Below are 21,774 nucleotides of genomic sequence, written 5' to 3'. Positions count from 1 at the left end.
GATAGATAGATAGATAGATAGATAGATAGATAGATAGATAGATAGATAGATAGATAGACAGTACAAGTACCGATACTTTTTTTTATGTACTCGCCGATATCGATTACCGATACTTTTTTGAAGAAAGCCCCTAACATTGGCGGTCAGGGGGAAAGAATGCCCCTCACATTGGCGGTCAGGGGGAAAGAATGCCCCTCACATTGGCGGTCAGGGGGAAAGAATGCCCCTCACATTGGCGGTCAGGGGGAAAGAATGCCCCTCACATTGGCGGTCAGGGGGAAAGAATGCCCCTCACATTGGCGGTCAGGGGGTAAGAATCCCCCTCACATTGGCGGTCAGGGGGAAAGAATGCCCCTCACATTGGCGGTCAGGGGGAAAGAATGCCCCTTACATTGGCGGTCAGGGGGAAAGAATTAGAGGTCGGCCGATATATCTATTTGGCCGTTTTTCATCCAAATTAGGCTGATATTTAACATGGCCGTTAGCGGTGACTCGGCTCCGGAGCTAGGCCGAGGCTGCGGCCTTTGCTGATGCTGTGGTCACAGCATCAGGAAAGGCCGCGGCTTCGGCCTAGCTCCGGAGCCGCGACCATCTTGGTACACCCAGCGCAGCGGCCCTCCCCTCTGTTTACACCCAGAGGAGGAGGGGCCCGCTCGCTACCATCTGCTGACTTTTTTTTTAGTTCTAGGAAGTCGGCAGCGGGCCTGTAACCGCCGCTGCCGACATCCTCCACTCTGCAAAAGAAACGTCCCCTGACTGCTGCGCGCCCTGCCTCTGCCTACAAACCCCAGAATGCAGCGAGGCCCGGCAGTTACCGCTGATTGGCTGTTACCGGCCCGCTCTGCATTCTGGGGATTGTAGGCAGAGGCGGGGCAGCACGTCAGGGACTGACATTGGGCTGTACTGTGGTGACGCACTGGTTGGCACTGATGTGGTGACGCACTGGTTGGCACAAATGTGGTGACGCACTGGTTGGCACAAATGTGGTGACGCACTGGTTGGCACAAATGTGGTGACGCACTGGTTGGCACAAATGTGGTGACGCACTAATTGGTGACGCACTGGTTGGCACAAATGTGGTGACGCACTGGTTAGCACAAATGTGGTGACGCACTGGTTGGCAATAATGTGGTGACGCACTGGTTGGCACTGATGTGGTGACGCACTGGTTGGCACTAATGTGGTGACGCACTGGTTGGCACTAATGTGGTGACGCACTGGTTGGCACTAATGTGGTGACGCACTGGTTGGCACTAATGTGGTGACGCACTGGTTGGCACTAATGTGGTGACGCACTGGTTGGCACTAATGTGGTGACGCACTGGTTGGCACTGATGTGGTGACGCACTGGTTGGCACTGATGTGGTGACGCACTGGTTGGCACAAATGTGGTGACGCACTGGTTGGCACAAATGTGGTGACGCACTGGTTGGCACAAATGTGGTGACGCACTGGTTGGCACAAATGTGGTGACGCACTGGTTGGCAATAATGTGGTGACGCACTGGTTGGCACTGATGTGGTGACGCACTGGTTGGCACTAATGTGGTGACGCACTGGTTGGCACTGATGTGGTGACGCACTGGTTGGCACTGATGAGGTGACGCACTGGTTGGCACAAATGTGGTGACGCACTGGTTGGCACAAATGTGGTGACGCACTGGTTGGCACAAATGTGGTGACGCACTGGTTGGCACAAATGTGGTGACGCACTGGTTGGCACTAATGTGGTGACGCACTGGTTGGCACTGATGGGCTGCACTGATGGGCTGCATTGGTGGGCACTGATATGGCACTGACAGGCTGCACCCCACCTCTCCACCCTAAACAATTATCTCCTCCCCACCTCTCCACCCTAGGTTTTTTGATGAGAAAAAAAAATCGGCCTAAAATCGGCAACACATATCGGCCATCGGCCGCTCCGATTTCCAAATATCGGCATCAGCATCGGCCAGAGAAAAACCCATATCGGTCGACCTCTAGAAAGAATGCCCCTTACATTGCTGGTCAGTGGGAAGAATGTCCTGCACTCCTGAAGAGTTGGTTCATATTCACCAAAGAAAGGGAGGTCTCCACTCCCCCTTGGGCCATTCTTAGTGCACTGCTTATTAAAACTCCTTCCCCAGCATCGAAACAAACAGGCAGGAGACGGAGTCACATCCAGCAAAATACCTGCCAGGCTGATGGGATTTACACAGAGAAACAAGCCTTCCCAAATGGCACCCTAAGCATGCGTTACACGGAGGCACTCCTTCCACCATATTTCTGGGTAAGAGAGAGACATCACTCGTTTCCTTCCCCAGAAAGGGACACCCAGGCAAAAAAACAGCAGAAGACACGCTGCAAGTTTTACAAACAGTAGCTCATAAAGACGTAAGGCAAGACTGTGTGCATGTCAATTTTCTTGCCCACCTGAAGATTCGCTCTGTTCTCCGCTCTGATTCCCGCCGTGCACTCCGGCCCGCTCTCCGCTGTACGGCAAGCCACGCTCACCACCCTGATCCCCTCCCCGCTCTCCGCCCGCTGACTTCTCTCATCTGAAGTATCGGGTGAAGCATCAGGAGCATTTGCGCAAAAACAAGTACTCGCGCAAATGCTCGGTATCGGTCCCGATACCGATACTAGTATCGGTATCGGGACAACCCTAATAGATAGATAGATAACCCCAATTCCAAAAAAAAGTTGAGATGCTAAAATCTACATAAAAACAGAATGCAATAGAAAACATATCAAATGTTTAAACTTAGAAAATGTACTTTAATATTTATTATGTATTTTATTTAAAAAAAAAAGGTCATTTTGAAATTGATGGCAGCAACACATCTCCAAAAAGTTGGGACAGGGCAACAAAAGCTGGCAAAGTAAGTGGTACTAACAAGGAAGAGCTGAAAGAACATTTCCAATTAATTAGGTTAATTGGCAACAGGTCGGTAACATGATTGGGTATAAAAAGGGCATCTTAGAGAGTCACAGGGTTTTTTTTACTAAACCTGGAGAGTGCAAAATCTGGTGCAGCTGTACATGGTAGCCAATCAGCTTCTAACTTCAGCTTGTTCAATGAAGGTTTGACAATAAAACTTGGAAGCTGATTGGTTTCTATGCAGAGCTGCACCAGATTTTGCACTCTCCAGTATTAGTAAATAACCCCCAGAGTGTTTCAGAAGTAAAGATGGACAGAAGTTCACCAATCTGCGAAAATTTCAGAATAATATTCCTCAACGTAAAATTGAAAACACTTTATATCATTATTTACAGTACATAATATCATCAAAAGATTTCAATAATCTGGAGAAATCTCTGTGTGCAAGGGACAAGGCCAAAACACAATATTGGATGCCCGTGATCATCAGATGGCACAGCACACAAAATGGGCATGATTCTGTGATGGACATCACTGCATGGGCTCAAGAATACTTCCATAAATCTCTGCCTGTGAACGCAGTTCACTGTGACATCCAAACATGCAAGTTAAAGCATCCCAGTGCACATGCTCCAAATTAACCCGCTAAAAGCCAATGCTTTCGAAGTGAACGTAAATTACGCCCAGCCCTATTCGCCAATGACTTACGCAAACGACGTAATCGACGGAAAATTAGACGCTGGCCCGCCGTCCATACTTAACATTGGCTGCGCCTCATATAGCAGGGGTAACTTTAAGCCGGAAAAAGCCTTACGTAAACGACGTATCTGTACTGCGACCGCCGGGCGTACGTTCGTGAAAAGGCGTATCTAGCTGATTTACATATTCTAGGCGTAAATCAGCGTACACGCCCCTAGCGGTCAGCGTAAATATGCAGTTAAGATACAACGGCATAGGAGACTTACGCTGGTTGTATCTTAGACAAATTCTGGCGTATCTGATTCTTTGAATCAGGCGCCAAGATACGACGCCTCACACTCAGAGATACGACGGCGTATCTGGAGATACGCCATCATATCTCCTACCTGAATCTGGCCCAATGTATTTAGAAATGTCCTGCGAATTGGATGCGGTTTAAGCCGCACTCAATTCGCATAGGTGTGAACCCGGCCTAAGTGTCACTGTCAGTGTCAGTTAGTCAGCTCCCACAAAGTGTGAGTTAGTGTCAGATTTCCTGCCGCACTATCATAGTCTCTCTATAAGTCGGCGATCATCGCCATTACTATTATATAAAATAAAAACAAATTCCAGTGTTTATACTAAAGTTTGTAGACTCTATAACTTTTATGCAAAATATTTAATATATATTATTGGGATTTTTTACCAAAAATATGTACCAGAATACAATTTTTTTTTAAGAAATCTGATTTTTAATTTTTTTTATGGGATATGTTCTATAGCAAAAAAAATATATCAATTTTTTCAAAGCACACTGTTTACATTTATATCGCAAGAAAATAAAAAACGCAGTTGTGATCAAATATCACCAAAAGAAAGCTTTATTTGTGGGGGGGGACACAATATAAATTTAATTTGCAAACAGCATTGCACCGCGCAATTTCTAGTTAACCCCTTCACACATATATGCAGCCTCAGCATGAAAGGGTTATACCGGGGTGATGCTTGCAGCTGCAGACATCACCCCAGTAGCATTTTTCTGAACGGGAGGTTGGCTCTTTAGGCTCCATTCACACCTAGGCGTATTTACGCCCGACGCTCCATACGCTGGAGGAGAGAAATACCATTGCCCTCTATGGAGATGGTTCACATCTTCACGCCGAACGCCTGAAGCTCAAAACAAGTCCCAGACCCTTTTTTTCAGGCGGCTTCGGCATTCGGCATAGGAGATGTGGACCTGGGGGTTAAATTCGCAGCGTTTTGTCGCCGCAAATCGCGGTACAAAACGCTGCAATTTGTCGCCGCAATTCGCGGGACAAAACGCCGCGATTAAGTGTGAATGCAGCCTTAGTGATAACAACCGATGCAGCTAAAAGCCAGGCTGTTATCCTAAAGCAGCGGGAAGGGAACGCGCCCCCTTTCGCCGCTCTTACCAGGCCTCCCATCCCACCGGGAGACGCGAGCCACCAAAACCAGATTCGGCTCTGATCGGGTCTCCAATCTAAAATCCCGAAAGCGGCGCCACTTCTGGTTTACTCGGCTGCCAATGGCACGATATAAAAAAAATGACAGTATTTAGAATCGCCTTTTTTTATTATTATTATTTTATTTTTTACACTGTCCCTTTAAAAAAATAAAATAAAAAATCTGATCACTTTTATTGCTGTCACATGAAATGTAAACATCCCTTGTGACAGTAATAGGTGCTGACAGGTATTATTTTAATCCCCCAATACCTCTAAAAAGAATACCTGTCAGCACCTATTGCTGTCATCAGGGATGTTTACATTTCTTGTGACAGCAATAAAAGTGATCAGATTTTTTTTAAAGGGACAGTGTAAAAAATATAATAATAATAATAATAATAATAATAATAATAATAAAACATTTTTTTAAAGCGCCCTTATCCCTGCATGCACGCGCAGCAAAGAAAACGCATACGTAGGTCGCGCCTGCAAATGTAAACACACGTGAGGCATCGCTGTGAGAGCAATAATTCTAGCAAAAGACCTCCTCTGTAACTCTAACCTGGTAACCGTTACAAAAATTTAAAGCATCGCCTATAGAGATTTTTAGGTACCGTCGTTTGGCGCCATTCCACGAGTGTGCGCAATTTCAAAGCATGACATGTTAGATATCTATTTATTTGGCATAACATCATCTTTCACACTGTACAAAAAAATTGGACTAACTTTACTGTTTCATTTTTTTGGATTCATGAAAGTGCATTTTTTTCCTTAAAAAAAAATACGGCTTTTAACAACAAATGTCAGAACCAAGCTTAGGTGTGAAAGGGTTAAAGTAGCACAATGCTATAGAGCAAAACATGGCCTGGTCATGAAGGGGGGTACAATCTTCCAGGGGTCAAGCGGTGGGGTGGTAAACACAGCCCTACTTTTTTGAGACATGTTGCTGCCATCCATTTCAAAAGGACATTTGAATTTTTGGAAAACGGTCAATTTTCTAAGTATAAATATTTGTTGTGTTTTCTATTTCCGTTTGTAAATAAAATGTAAACATTCTGCATTCTGTAGCTGGAGGTAAGCAGAGTGACGCTCCCCCGGGCAGTATGTCGGGCTAAGGGCCCGGTAGACTCCCCGGTGTACTCAGCACACCGCCGGCCCTGTTCTACAATAATAATCCCCGGATGTCTATCCGGTAATATGGAGTGTGTGCGCCGTGTTTTCCGGGCCGCCCGTGTGATAGGAGGAAGTCCGGTTACCGTGCACTGGTGTGGGAGCCTTGGGGTCGGAGCTGTCCGGCTCTCCCATGTCCGGTGTCGCTGGGGATCCGGTGTCCGCCGCTCTTTCCTCTCCGCCCCGGGCTCCGGGCTATGCTATGAGGAAAATGGCACAAGAGTGAAATGTGGAACTTCCTGTACGGCTGTGCGCACTGTAGGGTGTTGCCATGTGTGTGTCAGACTGTAATGTGATACAGTAGTGTGTGTGTGCTGCATTGGGTGTGTCGCAATGTGTAGCACTGAGGGTGTGTCGTAGCTACTCTGTGTTTTCTTCACCCTTCACTGCGGGTGTGCGGGGTGCAGGAAGCCTGGGGACAACACACCGGGGACATGAGGGACAGTAGTCATGTAAGGCTGGGAGAGGACTGGCCAGTCTCTAAGGTCTTACAGCAGACATGTTTACCACAACACACACACCCTCCCTGTGTATTACAGAACAATATTACCTGTGTTCACTGCTCAGGTATGAAAAAACACCCATTTTATATATTACAGTCCAGTATTACCTGTGTTCACTGCTCAGGTATGAAAAAACACCCATTTTATATATTACAGTCCAGTATTACCTGTGTTCACTGCTCAGGTATGAAAAAACACCCATTTTATATATTACAGTCCAGTATTACCTGTGATCACTGCTCAGGTATGAAATCACACCCATTTTATATATTACAACCCAGTATTACCCGTGATCACTGCTCAGGTATGGAAAAACACCCATTTTATATATTACAGTCCACTATTACCTGTGATCACTGCTCAGGTATGGAAAAACACCCATTTTATATATTACAGTCCAGTATTACCTGTGATCACTGCTCAGGTATGAAATCACACCCATTTTATATATTACAATCCAGTATTACCTGTGATCACTGCTCAGGTATGAAATCACACCCATTTTATATATTACAGCCCAGTATTACCTGTGTTCACTGCTCAGGTATGAAATCACACCAATTTCATAAATTATAGTCCAGTATTACCTGTGATCACTGCTCAGGTATGAAATCACACCCATTTTATATATTACAGTCCAGTATTACCTGTATTTACTGCTCAGGTATGAAATCACACCCATTTTATATATTACAGTCCAGTATTACCTGTGATCACTGCTCAGGTATGAAAAAACACCCATTTTATATATTACAGTCCAGTATTACCTGTGATCACTGCCCAGGTATGAAAAAACACCCATTTTATATATTACAACCCAGTATTACCTGTGTTCACTGCTCAGGTATGAAATCACACCCATTTTATATATTACAGTCCAGTATTACCTGTGTTCACTGCTCAGGTATTACATCACACCCATTTTATATATTACAATGCAGTATTACCTGTGTTCACTGCTCAGGTATGAAATCACACCCATTTTATATATCACAACCCAGTATTACCTGTGTTCACTGCTCAGGTATGAAATCACACCCATTTTATATATTACAGTCCAGTATTACCTGTGTTCACTGCTCAGGTATGAAATCACACCCATTTTATATATTACAATCCAGTATTACCTGTGATCACGGCTCAGGTATGAAATCACACCCATTTTATATATTACAGTCCAGTATTACCTGTGATGACTGTTCAGGTATGAAAAAACACCCATTTTATATATTACAACCCAGTATTACCTGTATTTACTGCTCAGGTATTACATCACACCCATTTTATATATTACAACCCAGTATTACCTGTGATCACTGCTCAGGTATGAAATCAAACCCATTTTATATATTACAATCCAGTATTACCTGTGTTTACAGCTCAGGTATGAAAAAACATCCATTTTATATATTATAGTCCAGTATTACTTGTGATCACTGCTCAGGTATGAAATCACACACATTTTATATATTACAGTCCAGTATTACCTGTGATGACTTCTCAGGTCTGAAAAAACGCCCATTTTATATATTACAGCCCACTATTACCTGTGTTCACTGCTCAGGTATGAAATCACACCCATTTTATATATTACAGCCCAGTATTACCTGTGTTCACTGCTCAGGTATGAAAAAACACCCATTTTATATATTACAACCCAGTATTACCTGTGTTCACTGCTCAGGTATGAAATCACACCCATTTTATATATTACAGTCCAGTATTACCTGTGATCACTGCTCAGGTATGAAATCACACCCATTTTATATATTGCAGTCCAGTATTACCTGTGATGACTGCTCAGGTATGAAAAAACACCCATTTTATATATTACAACCCAGTATTACCTGTGTTCACTGCTCAGGTATGAAATCACACCCATTTTATATATTGCAGCCCAGTATTACCTGTGTTCACTGCTCAGGTATGAAAAAACACCCATTTTATATATTACAACCCAGTATTACCTGTGTTCACTGCCCAGGTATGAAATCACACCCATTTTATATATTACAGTCCAGTATTACCTGTGTTCACTGCTCAGGTATGAAAAAACACCCATTTTATATATTACAGTCCAGTATTACCTGTGATCACTGCTCAGGTATGAAAAAACACCCATTTTATATATTACAGTCCAGTATTACCTGTGATCACTGCTCAGGTATGAAAAAACACCCATTTTATATATTACAGCCCAGTATTACCTGTGTTCACTGCTCAGGTATGAAATCACACCCATTTTATATATTACAGTCCAGTATTACCTGTGTTCACTGCTCAGGTATGAAAAAACACCCATTTTATATATTACAGTCCAGTATTACCTGTGATCACTGCTCAGGTATGAAATCACACCCATTTTATATATTACAGTCCAGTATTACCTATGATGACTGCTCAGGTATGAAAAAACACCAATTTTATATATTGCAGTCCAGTGTTACCTGTGATCACTGCTCGGGTATTACATCACACCCATTTTATATATTGCAGTCCAGTATTACCTGTGTTCACTGTTCAGGGATGAAAAAACACCCATTTTATATATTACAATCCAGTATTACCTGTGTTCACTGCTCGGGTATGAAATCACACCCATTTTATATATTGCAGTCCAGTGTTACCTGTGTTCACTGCTCGGGTATGAAATCACACCCATTTTATATATTATAGTCCAGTATTACCTGTGTTCACTGCTCGGGTATGAAATCACACCCATTTTATATATTATAGTCCAGTATTACCTGTGTTCACTGCTCGGGTATGAAATCACACCCATTTTATATATTACAGTCCAGTATTACCTGTGATCACTGCTCAGGTATGAAAAAACACCCATTTTATATATTACAGTCCAGTATTACCTGTATTTACTGCTCAGGTATGAAATCACACCCATTTTATATATTACAGTCCAGTATTACCTGTGTTCACTGCACAGGTATGAAATAACACCCATTTTATATATTGCAGTCCAGTATTACCTGTGTTCACTGCTCGGGTATGAAATCACACCCATTTTATATATTGCAGTCCAGTGTTACCTGTGTTCACTGCTCGGGTATGAAATCACACCCATTTTATATATTATAGTCCAGTATTACCTGTGTTCACTGCTCGGGTATGAAATCACACCCATTTTATATATTATAGTCCAGTATTACCTGTGTTCACTGCTCGGGTATGAAATCACACCCATTTTATATATTACAGTCCAGTATTACCTGTGTTCACTGCTCAGGTATGAAAAAACACCCATTTTATATATTTCAGTCCAGTGTTACCTGTGATCACTGCTCAGGTATGAAATCACACCCATTTTATATATTACAGTCCAGTATTACCTGTGTTCACTGCTCAGGTATGAAATTACACCCATTTTATATATTGCAGTCCAGTATAACCTGTGTTTACTGCTCAGGTATTACATCACACCCATTGTATATATTACAGTCCTGTATTACCTGTGTTCACTGCCCAGGTATGAAAAAACACCCATTTTATATATTGCAGTCCAGTGTTACCTGTGATCACTGCTCAGGTATTACATCACACCCATTTTATATATTGCCGTCCAGTATTAACTGTGATCACTGCTCAGGTATGAAATCGCCAACATTTTATATATTACAGCCCAGTATTACCTGTGTTCACTGCTCAGGTATAAAATCACACCAATTTCATGAGGGACAGTAGTCATGTGAAGCTGGGAGAGGACTGGCCAGGCTCTAAGGTCTTACAGCAGACATGTTTACCACAACACACACACCCTCCCTGTGTATTACAGAACAATATTACCTGTGTTCACTGCTCAGGTATGAAAAAACACCTATTTTATATATTACAGCCCAGTATTACCTGTGTTCACTGCTCAGGTATGAAATCACACCCATTTTATATATTTCAGTCCAGTGTTACCTGTGTTCACTGCTCAGGTATGAAAAAACACCCATTTTATATATTACAATCCAGTATTACCTGTGTTCACTGCTCAGGTATGAAATCACACCCATTTTATATATTACAGTCCAGTATTACCTGTGATGACTGCTCAGGTATGAAATCACACCCATTTTATATATTACAGTCCAGTATTACCTGTGATCACTGCTCAGGTATGAAATCACACCCATTTTATATATTACAATGCAGTATTACCTGTGATCACTGCTCTGGTATGAAATCACACCCATTTTATACATCGCAGTCCAGTATTAGTATACAATTGGGAAGGGGAGGGAAAAAAAGGAGAAGGGGAGGGACAATGTGTAAAAATGTAACAATGTAAAAAACGGCCTAGCATTGGGTCTGTGGATGGAACCATGGCTAGTGGTAACTACCATGGTCTCCATCCCTAATGTTAATGGAAGAAGGCATATATAAGGGGAACGGGAACAGGGGGGAAGGGAAGGGTGAAAAGGAAAGATAAGGAACAGGGATTGTAGGACTTTAACATGAAACACAACACCGGAATATGTTGAATCAATTAATAGGGTACAATAACATTTATTGGATACAATAGAGCATACCAGAAGTGAAAATACATCACAATAAATAGTATACAGAATAATAGGCATGATTGGTAAATCAAAAATTACATAATAAAACATAATACCTATGGTGTACCATAGTATGCATCACTGTAACCAAATGAAAATGTAGGGCTATAAAATAAAAAAATGGGTAGTTCTGGTTACCAAAACATATGATAAACAAGGTCAAGTTGACAAAAGATAAAAATTAATTGATTCATAATTCTCAGAGATAGAAATCAATGATGTAGTAAAATTGCTGGGACATAACATCAGTAGGGAGCTCGACGCGTTTCGTGGATAAACTTCCACTCATCAGGAGCAAGTAGGGCCTGGATAAATCTGTAAATATAATAAAATATAGTACAAAGATTCACTAAATGGTAGTTTAGTGATTGTGACCGAAAGAGTAGGGGGCATAGGGTATAGTCCCAACACTCTTACCTCTGAGTAGATTGACAGTCAAAAATAATAAGTGGTAACCGACGATATTGACATCTAGGGACGTTGTGGAATATAGGATCCCCGGTGAGTGTTGGGACTATACCCTATGCCCCCTACTCTTTCGGTCACAATCACTAAACTACCATTTAGTGAATCTTTGTACTATATTTTATTATATTTACAGATTTATCCAGGCCCTACTTGCTCCTGATGAGTGAAAGTTTATCCACGAAACGCATCAAGCTCCCTACTGATGTTATGTCCCAGCAATTTTACTACATCATTGATTTCTATCTCTGAGAATTATGACTCAATTAATTTTTATATTTTGTCAACTTGACCTTGTTTATCATATGTTTTGGTAACCAGAACTACCCATTTTTTATTTTATAGCCCTACATTTTCATTTGGTTACAGTGATGCATACTATGGTACACCATAGGTATTATTATGTTTTATTATGTAATTTTTGATTTACCAATCATGCCTATTATTCTGTATACTATTTATTGTGAAGTATGTTCACTTCTGGTATGCTCTATTGTATCCAATAAATGTTATTGTACCCTATTAATTGATTCAACATATTCCGGTGTTGAGTTTCATGTTAAAGTCCCACAATCCCTGTTCCTTATTTTTCCTTTTCACACAGGGCCGGCCCTACCATGGGACCCGATGGTACCATTGTACCAGGCAGCACTTTCAGGGGGGCAGCAAATTTCCTGCCAGCACGCCTTCTTATTCCGCCAGCTCCACTCTCCACTCCACTGTGGGGCTAATTGCCGCCCGACCGCTCCTCCCGTTCCGCTCTCCGCTCCACTGTGGGGTTAATTGCATGAATAGAGCCATAACAGGTCCTTTTTATACTCCTATATACATGTAAAGAGCCATGATAGGTCCACTTTAGTTATCATGATATAAAATAATGGATGTGGGGGCATTTTGGTGAACGTAATTTTTTTTGGGGGGGGGCAGCATTTCATTCTTGGTACCAGGCAGCACAATGTCTTGGGCCGGCACTGTTTTTACACTTCCCTTCCCCCCTGTTCCCGTTCCCCTTATATATGCCTTCTTCCATTAACATTGGGGATGGAGACCATGGTAGTTACCACTAGCCATGGTTCCATCCACAGACCCAATGCTAGGCCGTTTTTTACATTGTTACATTTTTACACCTTGTCCCTCCCCTTCTCCTTTTTTTTCCCTCCCCTTCCCAATTGTATACAATTACTAGTGTTGAGCAGAATATGCCATATTCGATTTCGCGATATATCTCGAATATATATTAGAATATTCGAGATATATTCGCTAAATTCGAATATTCGTGATATTTTATCGAAATTAAATGATTGCGATTTTTCGCTATTGCGAATGCGAAAATAATTGCGAATTTTCGATAACTGCGGTAGGAGCACTCTGATTGGCTCAGAATATTCTTGATATTTTTTCGAAATTTCGCAAAATGCGAATGTGATATTGATGGCGAAATTTCGACAACAGCGCTAGGAGCACTCTGATTGGCTCAGAATATTCGTGATATTTTACAATACAAAATAATTGCGAATATTCGGCAAATGCGGAAGGAGCACTCTGATTGGCTCAGAATATTCTTGATATTTTTTCGAAATTTCGCAAAATGGGAATGCGATATTTATTGCGCAATTTCGACAAATGCTGTAGGAGCACTCTGATTGGCTCAGAATATTCGTGATATTTTATCGAAATTTCGCAAAATGCGAATGCGATATTTATTGCGCAATTTCGACAAATGCTGTAGGAGCACTCTGATTGGCTCAGAATATTCGTTATATTTTATCGAAATTTCGCAATATTGCGAATGCGATGATTATTGCGGAATTTCCCCAAATGCTGTAGGAGCGCTCTGATTGGCTCATTCTGAAATCGAATATTCGAGATATTTTAGCGCAATTTCACAAAATGCGAATGCGAAATTGTTTGCAGATATTTCGAAAACTGCTGTAGGAGCACTCTGAAATCGAATATTTGTGATATTTCGATTTGCGATTTTTCGATCGCGCATGCGCAATCGCGCGAACAACATGCGCCCAACACGCGACCATTTCCTGGACCCTTGCCAGTTTCCAACTTTATGATCGCATCGCAATCGCAGAGCAGAATGGTTGGAAGTAATTTCACTCTATCTGAGGAAAAGATGCTGATTTGTGTAAGTATTTTGACCACTGTTATTTCATTATCTTCAACTGCATTTTAGTCTAGTTTAAAAGTTAGTATATATGATCAGATATTAGTATTTCACAAACAATGTGTCTCCTGCTTTTACAAAACTACAACTCCCAGCATGCCTGGACAGCTGCAGACACCCTGGTTGGTAAATGTGTATTTAGGCACTTTTCCTTGTTATTTAGCATAATGAATTTAACATTTTTTTGGACATAGGACGTATGCGAACGTCCTGACTTCAGGGTCCTCAAGGCCCAAGGACGTTCGAATACATATTGCCCTTTAGATGTTGCAGAACTACAACTTCCAGCATGCCTGGGAATGCTGGCACTTCTAGTATTGTAAGTTCTGCAGGCCCACATTTTTCAGGCCTTTATGCACGGGTCTCTAAACTGTGGCACCCTAGATGCAGCAAAAGTAAAATTCTTAGCATGCACTGACAGACCGTGGCTGATGGGAGTAGTAGTTTTGCAACAGCTGGAGGTGGACTGGTCTTGAAACCCTGAGTTAGGTAACAAACCCGTAGTGTTTTGCAACCATTCTGCCTCCAGCTGTTTTTTTTTTTCTGTTGAAAAGCCTGTGGCGTGCAAAACACAACCCAAAAACTCCACCCGGTGCAGGGAAAAATGTGCACACACATAAAGAGTGACATCACAAAAAACTGCGACGGGTGCATACGTCAGTGGTCCTCCGAAAAGGTCCCGTCTCTGATCCCCCGGGGCGTTAGGCTCCTGACAGGGAAAAGAGTTACTGTGGTCCATACAGCCGAAGCCATATGGACCCATCTCGGTCCAAGCAGCCGAAGCCACAAGGACCCAACATCCTCGGAGGGACTGCCGAAACAGAACCCTCCTCGGTGAGGCTCCCCCGAAGGGAGACCCCATGAGAGCCGGTGAACCTAACCAGAAGACCGAGTCTACCAACTCCCAAGACTTTCAGAGACCGGCCCGAGGACCAGCACCCTACTCGCCACACATAAAGTGCAAGCACCAAAACAAAAAGAGTGACAAACAAAACAGAACACGGGGAAAAATAATAAAAGAAAGTGGGGAAAAGGAAGATGGGAGAGTGAGGAAAGTGACCAATGTGAAATAATTATGCCTCCAGCTGTTGCAAAACTACAACTCCCTGCATGCAACTGGCTGCAATTACCCCCCCCCCCCTCCCCCAATGTGAATGTACAGGGTACATTCACATGGGCTGTGGCTTACAGTGTGCTTCTAGCTGAAGCAAATTCGGCGCTGCAGCTCAAACCCTCAGCGGGAAACTACTGTGAACCCCATGCCTCCCCGTTATTAAAGGACAGCCATTAACTGTCCAGGCATGCTGGGAGTTAAAGTATAATTGTTGTACAGCTGGTGACGGATGAGCTACATGGTGTATCAGAGCATGCTGGTAGTTGTAGTTGTTAAATAACATCAACTCCATTATTTATTCAAAATTAATTCATCAAAAAGTCAAAAGAAACAAACATATTATTGTTCCTATATAAAGATAGGGATGAAAAAAAAAAATCTATTGTACAGGCCCATTATCAGTGTCCAAAATTTTTTATAGCGGTCAGATGAATAGCAACGCATATCTCCCCTATACGTGTATCCTGTGTTGTTAATCATATATACATAATTATGCAAATGATAATGGCTGCTATATTTATGCAAAAAAGGTGGCAACCGAAATGGCAGGATATAAAATCTGTCATGTTACCCCTGTCATTGATTAATAAGGCGAGAATGCTTCCAATTGTTGAATACCATACATTTACGTCATATATCCATAAGGCTTTAAACAAAAGTATTACAATATACTTTTTTCTTCATCTTGCAGAAGTTCCTGGAAACAGGGTATGATGAGCTGCGGAGGCAGCAAGAAAAACAGGCTGTTGTCAGCTCCCTAATTGAGGAACTACGCGCCCAAAACGGCGAAGCACCAAGTCGCATGGCGATCCTCAAGAAATGGTCCGACCTGAAGAGGCGCCAGATGAACCGGGTCAGGTGTATCCGGGAGCAATATCATCCAGGTAAGTTATTGGTCACAGTTATGTTATTTTTTTCTAAAGTGTATTTTGTGCATGTACTCGAGAGAGGAGCCGGACTGCAGGAGTTGGGAGTAGGCAGGCCTCCCCCAGAGGTAATCTGCCACCTTTCTCCATGCCCCGGGTGGCAATGGCGGGTGTGAGGGGGTCCTCCCACACAGACCGTCCTACCTGCTCCGCTTCGAAGCCCAACGGGGCAGAGGGACTCCCTATAAGGGAGTGAGAGGATTTGCCCGCTCAACCAGCCCCGTTAGTCCTTCGCCTCTCTTTTTAGAGACCGCGTGGTCAGAGTGCGTGCATGTCAACCCAATTGCGAGTGCGTGTGTAAGTGTGGTGGTTTTTGTGGGAGGGAGGGAGGTGGGCGTACTAAGCGCAGGCTTACCTCGCATAGCACACCCACCGGGGGCCGGGCTGAGACCACCAAACTCAATTCACATGTAGCCGAGAGCGGGATCCGAACCCCTACCTGCAGAGGTGAATGGCTTGTCAGCGCAGTGGCAATCGCGTTGAGCCACCGCAGCTCCTTTCGTGACAGTTATGTAAGGTCATATGTAATTAATGTAAGGTCAGATGTTGTTAACCAAGACGCCATGTTGTTGTAACATATATCACCACCAGCCAAGGTATTCATAGTACTGTTGGAAAAAGACATGGGACAGCAGACAGGAACACAGAAGTTATGTGGGAACATACTTTTCCCATTGCTTTGCATGGGACTTTAAACAAAAACCCCGACCCTCACCAATGGGGGTAGTTAAGGGACGTATAGGTAACATGTGACCAAGTGTTATCGAAATATCTACAGCTGTTATGAAGTAACATGTATTTCCCATAGAGTTGAATGGGACTTTAAAGAAAAACCCTGACCAAGGCAAATGGGGGTGGGTAAGGGTTAAACCACCTATCCTATGTTTGTGGCTGACATATAAGTAACCTGTGTGCCAAGTTTCATGTAAATATCTTTAGCCGTTTGGACGTGATGCTGGAACATACATACATACATGCACACACACGTTGAGTTTTATATATATAGATTCCCACTAAATTCCTGTGTTAGGCGTGGGGTTGTTATAGTAATCCCGTGTACTCCATCAGGCCCTTTTTTTAACATGAGATCGTCTGAACAAAACAAAGGAGACAAAAACAGCTCATTTTACCATGGTGGCAGCCCAGCTCACGCTCAGTCCCCTGTTGTGCCCACAAGACCCTTTAATATAACATTGTCCCATTGGTTAACTGTCTATATAAATTAATTTGTATTCATATACAATACAGCAGAGTACACAGAATTTGCATACGTCATTAGAAAACATTTTAACATATATGAACATTGTGTTTTATAGGAGCTTCTCTACCAACTGTGCGCCCCAAGCGCACAAGGCGACAGGCCGCAGAGGAGGAGCAGGAGGAGGATGTGGAAGAGGAGAAGAGGGATGAGGAGGAGCAGCCAGGGCCATCCACATCACCACCCCCAGCTCCTGTGGAGGAGCAAGAGGAGGAGCTGCACCCCCCCCCCCAAAACTTTTGGTGGAGTAGTGGGTGACAAGGAAGAGGAGCAGGATGAGACGGTTAATTTTACCATCAATCAGGAGGGTAAATATGTGCACAGAGATTAATAAAATTTCAACAATAAAATGTAGCTCTAAAAATGGACAGCATTTAAAGCAGGGCTGTGGAGTCGGTAGATAAATGTTCCGACTCCGACTCCTCAGTTTTATGTACTTCAGACTCCGACTCCCCGACTCCGACTCATCTGTATTAATATGCGAATGTATTTTATAGATTCCTTGAGGGAAAGAAACGCAACCTACCTGGGAAGCCAACAGTCTACTGTATTGCACAGTTTAAGCAAAAGACAAACACAATGAAAACAATCAAGTGACTGGATAGTAGCAGCAGGCATAAACATCAGGAACAGGATCTTTACCAGTTCAAAAATACAGACCACATTATTTGGCTGTTTTAGAACAAAAACAAAGCTTATCTATAATGAACCAAAAACAAAATCTGAAAAACCTAGAAATGGTTTATATTAATCTTGAAATGTAGTTCTAGGCTTAGCAAGTAGAGTTCTAAGGAAGAGAATTGCCTCTGCCAGATCCTCTTTCATAGAGTCTCTTAAGTCCGACTTTATTATTTTTAGGGCTGAAAATAATCTTTCGTAACGGTCTTTGAAATCCAAATGTTTTTTTCTTATATCCTAACAGTTATAAAAAAGCTCAAGAGGAAACAATCTGCCCTGAAAAATATGACGCAGAGAATACTGTCAAATGAGCAGCAGATTCTTTTTTTTATGCGCCAAAATCAGCAGCTGGCGCAACAAATGGCGAAAACCATAGATGAGGTGGCAGAGCTTCAGAAGTTCATGTCTTAATTTTTTTTTTTTGTTTTAATAAAAAATGTTATATTTTGCAAAGGTTTCATTTCTTATTGAGATTGTTAGTTTTTTAAACACATCTAACTTCACATCTAACACATCAACATCAACATCAACATCAACACATCTAGCTTAAAAATAACCGAAAACATTTTGTACTTTTACTAGCTGAATACCCGGCGTTGCCCGGTCTTCCTATCTTAACCTTTTGGGGAGGAAAATCATAGTAATATAAATATACCCATCTTTTATATAAGGGTGTTGGTAAGGGTTAATTTAACTGTTATATATTTTTATTTGGCATATAAGTAATATGTATAGCAGGTATTATTGAAATATCTCTAGGCGTACAGAAGTTATGTGGGAACATACATTTCCCATTGATTTGCATGGGACTTTAAAGAAAAACCCCGACCCTCACAAATGGGGGTAGTTAAGGGATAAATTAACTATCAGTGGTATCAGTGAACAGCAGTGGTAATAGGAGTATATAGAGTGGGAAATAACTTTTTACATAGGTGTCTTGACTGAGCAGCAGCAGCAGTAGTAGTAGTAGTAGATACAGAGTCATATCACTTGGGCAGGAGGTGCCATGATGAACAGCAGTGGTAATAGGAGTATATAGAGTGGGAAATAACGTCTGACATAGGTGTCTTGACTGAGCAGCAGCAGCAGTAGTAGTATTAGTAGTAGTAGTAGTAGTATATACAGAGTCATATAACTTGGGCAGGAGGTGCCATGATGAACAGCAGTGGTAATAGGAGTATATAGAGTGGGAAATAACTTCTGACATAGTTGTCTTGACTGAGCAGCAGCAGTAGTAGTAGTAGATACAGAGTCATATCACTTGGGCAGGAGGTGCCATGATGAACAGCAGTGGTAATAGGTGTATATAGAGTGGGAAATTACTTTTGACATAGTTGTCTTGACTGAGCAGCAGCAGCAGCAGTAGTAGTAGTAGATACAGAGTCATATCACTTGGGCAGGAGGTGCCATGATGAACAGCAGTGGTAATAGGAGTATATAGAGTGGGAAATTACTTCTGACATAGTTGTCTTGACTGAGCAGCAGCAGCAGCAGTAGTAGTAGTAGATACAGAGTCATATCACTTGGGCAGGAGGTGCCATGATGAACAGCAGTGGTAATAGGAGTATATAGAGTGGGAAATTACTTTTGACATAGTTGTCTTGACTGAGCAGCAGCAGCAGCAGTAGTAGTAGTAGATACAGAGTCATATCACTTGGGCAGGAGGTGCCATGATGAACAGCAGTGGTAATAGGAGTATATAGAGTGGGAAATAACTGCTGACATAGGTGTCTTGACTGAGCAGCAGCAGCAGTAGTAGTATTAGTAGTAGTAGTTGATACAGAGTCATATCACTTGGGCAGGAGGTGCCATGATGAACTGCAGTGGTAATAGGAGTATATAGAGTGGGAAATAACTTTTGACATAGTTGTCTTGACTGATCCAGAGGAGTCATGGGAGAAAGTCATGTGGTCAGATGAGACCATAATATAACTTTTTGGTCATAATTTCACTAACCGTGTTCGGAGGAAGAATAATGATGAGTACCATGCCAAGAACGCCAACCCTACTGTGAAGCATGGGGGTGGTAGCATCATGCTTTGGTGGTGTTTTTCTGCACATGGGACAGGGTGACTGCACTGTATTAAGGAGAGGATGACCGGGGCCATGTATTGCGAGATTTTGGGCAACAACCTCCTTCCCTGAGTTAGAGCTTTGAAGATGGGTCGAGGCTGGTTCTTCCAACATGACAATGACCCAAAGCACACAGCCAGGATAACAAAGGGGTGGCTCTGTAAGGAGCATATCAAGGTTCTGGCGTGGCCTAGCCAGTCTCCAGACCTAAACCCAATAGAGAATCTTTGGAGGGAGCTCAAACTCCGTGTTTTGCAAAGGTTTCATTTCTTATTGAGATTGTTAGTTTTTTAAACACATCTAACTTCACATCTAACACATCAACATCAACATCAACATCAACACATCTAGCTTAATAATAACCGAAAACATTTTGTACTATTACTAGCTGAATACCCGGCGTTGCCCGGTCTTCCTATCTTAACCTTTTGGGGAGGAAAATCATAGTAATATAAATATACCCATCTTTTATATAAGGGTGTTGGTAAGGGTTAATTTAACTGTTATATATTTTTATTTGGCATATAAGTAATATGTATAGCAGGTATTATTGAAATATCTCTAGGCGTACAGAAGTTATGTGGGAACATACATTTCCCATTGATTTGCATGGGACTTTAAAGAAAAACCCTGACCCTCACAAATGGGGGTAGTTAAGGGATAAATTAACTATCAGTGGTATCAGTGAACAGCAGTGGTAATAGGAGTATATAGAGTGGGAAATAACTTTTTACATAGGTGTCTTGACTGAGCAGCAGCAGCAGTAGTAGTAGTAGTAGATACAGAGTCATATCACTTGGGCAGGAGGTGCCATGATGAACAGCAGTGGTAATAGGAGTATATAGAGTGGGAAATAACGTCTGACATAGGTGTCTTGACTGAGCAGCAGCAGCAGTAGTAGTATTAGTAGTAGTAGTAGTAGTATATACAGAGTCATATAACCTATGTCAGGTAATAGGAGTATATAGAGTGGGAAATAACTTCTGACATAGTTGTCTTGACTGAGCAGCAGCAGTAGTAGTAGTAGATACAGAGTCATATCACTTGGGCAGGAGGTGCCATGATGAACAGCAGTGGTAATAGGAGTATATAGAGTGGGAAATTACTTTTGACATAGTTGTCTTGACTGAGCAGCAGCAGCAGCAGTAGTAGTAGTAGATACAGAGTCATATCACTTGGGCAGGAGGTGCCATGATGAACAGCAGTGGTAATAGGAGTATATAGAGTGGGAAATTACTTCTGACATAGTTGTCTTGACTGAGCAGCAGCAGCAGCAGTAGTAGTAGTAGATACAGAGTCATATCACTTGGGCAGGAGGTGCCATGATGAACAGCAGTGGTAATAGGAGTATATAGAGTGGGAAATTACTTTTGACATAGTTGTCTTGACTGAGCAGCAGCAGCAGCAGTAGTAGTAGTAGATACAGAGTCATATCACTTGGGCAGGAGGTGCCATGATGAACAGCAGTGGTAATAGGAGTATATAGAGTGGGAAATAACTGCTGACATAGGTGTCTTGACTGAGCAGCAGCAGCAGTAGTAGTATTAGTAGTAGTAGTTGATACAGAGTCATATCACTTGGGCAGGAGGTGCCATGATGAACTGCAGTGGTAATAGGAGTATATAGAGTGGGAAATAACTTTTGACATAGTTGTCTTGACTGATCCAGAGGAGTCATGGGAGAAAGTCATGTGGTCAGATGAGACCATAATATAACTTTTTGGTCATAATTTCACTAACCGTGTTCGGAGGAAGAATAATGATGAGTACCATGCCAAGAACGCCAACCCTACTGTGAAGCATGGGGGTGGTAGCATCATGCTTTGGTGGTGTTTTTCTGCACATGG

At 42.4% G+C, this 21,774-nt stretch overlaps 1 protein-coding gene across 2 annotated transcripts in view; it reads right to left on the bottom strand.

The window, feature by feature from the left end:
* Nucleotides 1–6,471, bottom strand: part of LOC120917567 (ribosomal protein S6 kinase alpha-5-like) — a 90,027-nt gene extending 83,556 nt beyond the window's left edge. For both annotated transcript variants that reach the window (XM_040328967.1, XM_040328968.1), the window contains exon 1: nt 6,260–6,471. In XM_040328967.1, coding sequence (XP_040184901.1) covers nt 6,260–6,308 — 49 coding nt within the window. In that variant the 5' untranslated portion in view covers nt 6,309–6,471. The remainder of the gene's footprint in view (nt 1–6,259) is intronic.
* Between the last annotated feature and the right edge of the window lie 15,303 nt (nt 6,472–21,774).

The sequence above is a fragment of the Rana temporaria genome, chromosome 11 (genome assembly GCF_905171775.1).
Source record: "Rana temporaria chromosome 11, aRanTem1.1, whole genome shotgun sequence".
NCBI classification, from domain to species: Eukaryota; Metazoa; Chordata; class Amphibia; order Anura; family Ranidae; genus Rana; species Rana temporaria.
Note: the sequence above shows the minus strand (reverse complement) of the source record. Positions and strands in the feature narration are given on the sequence as shown.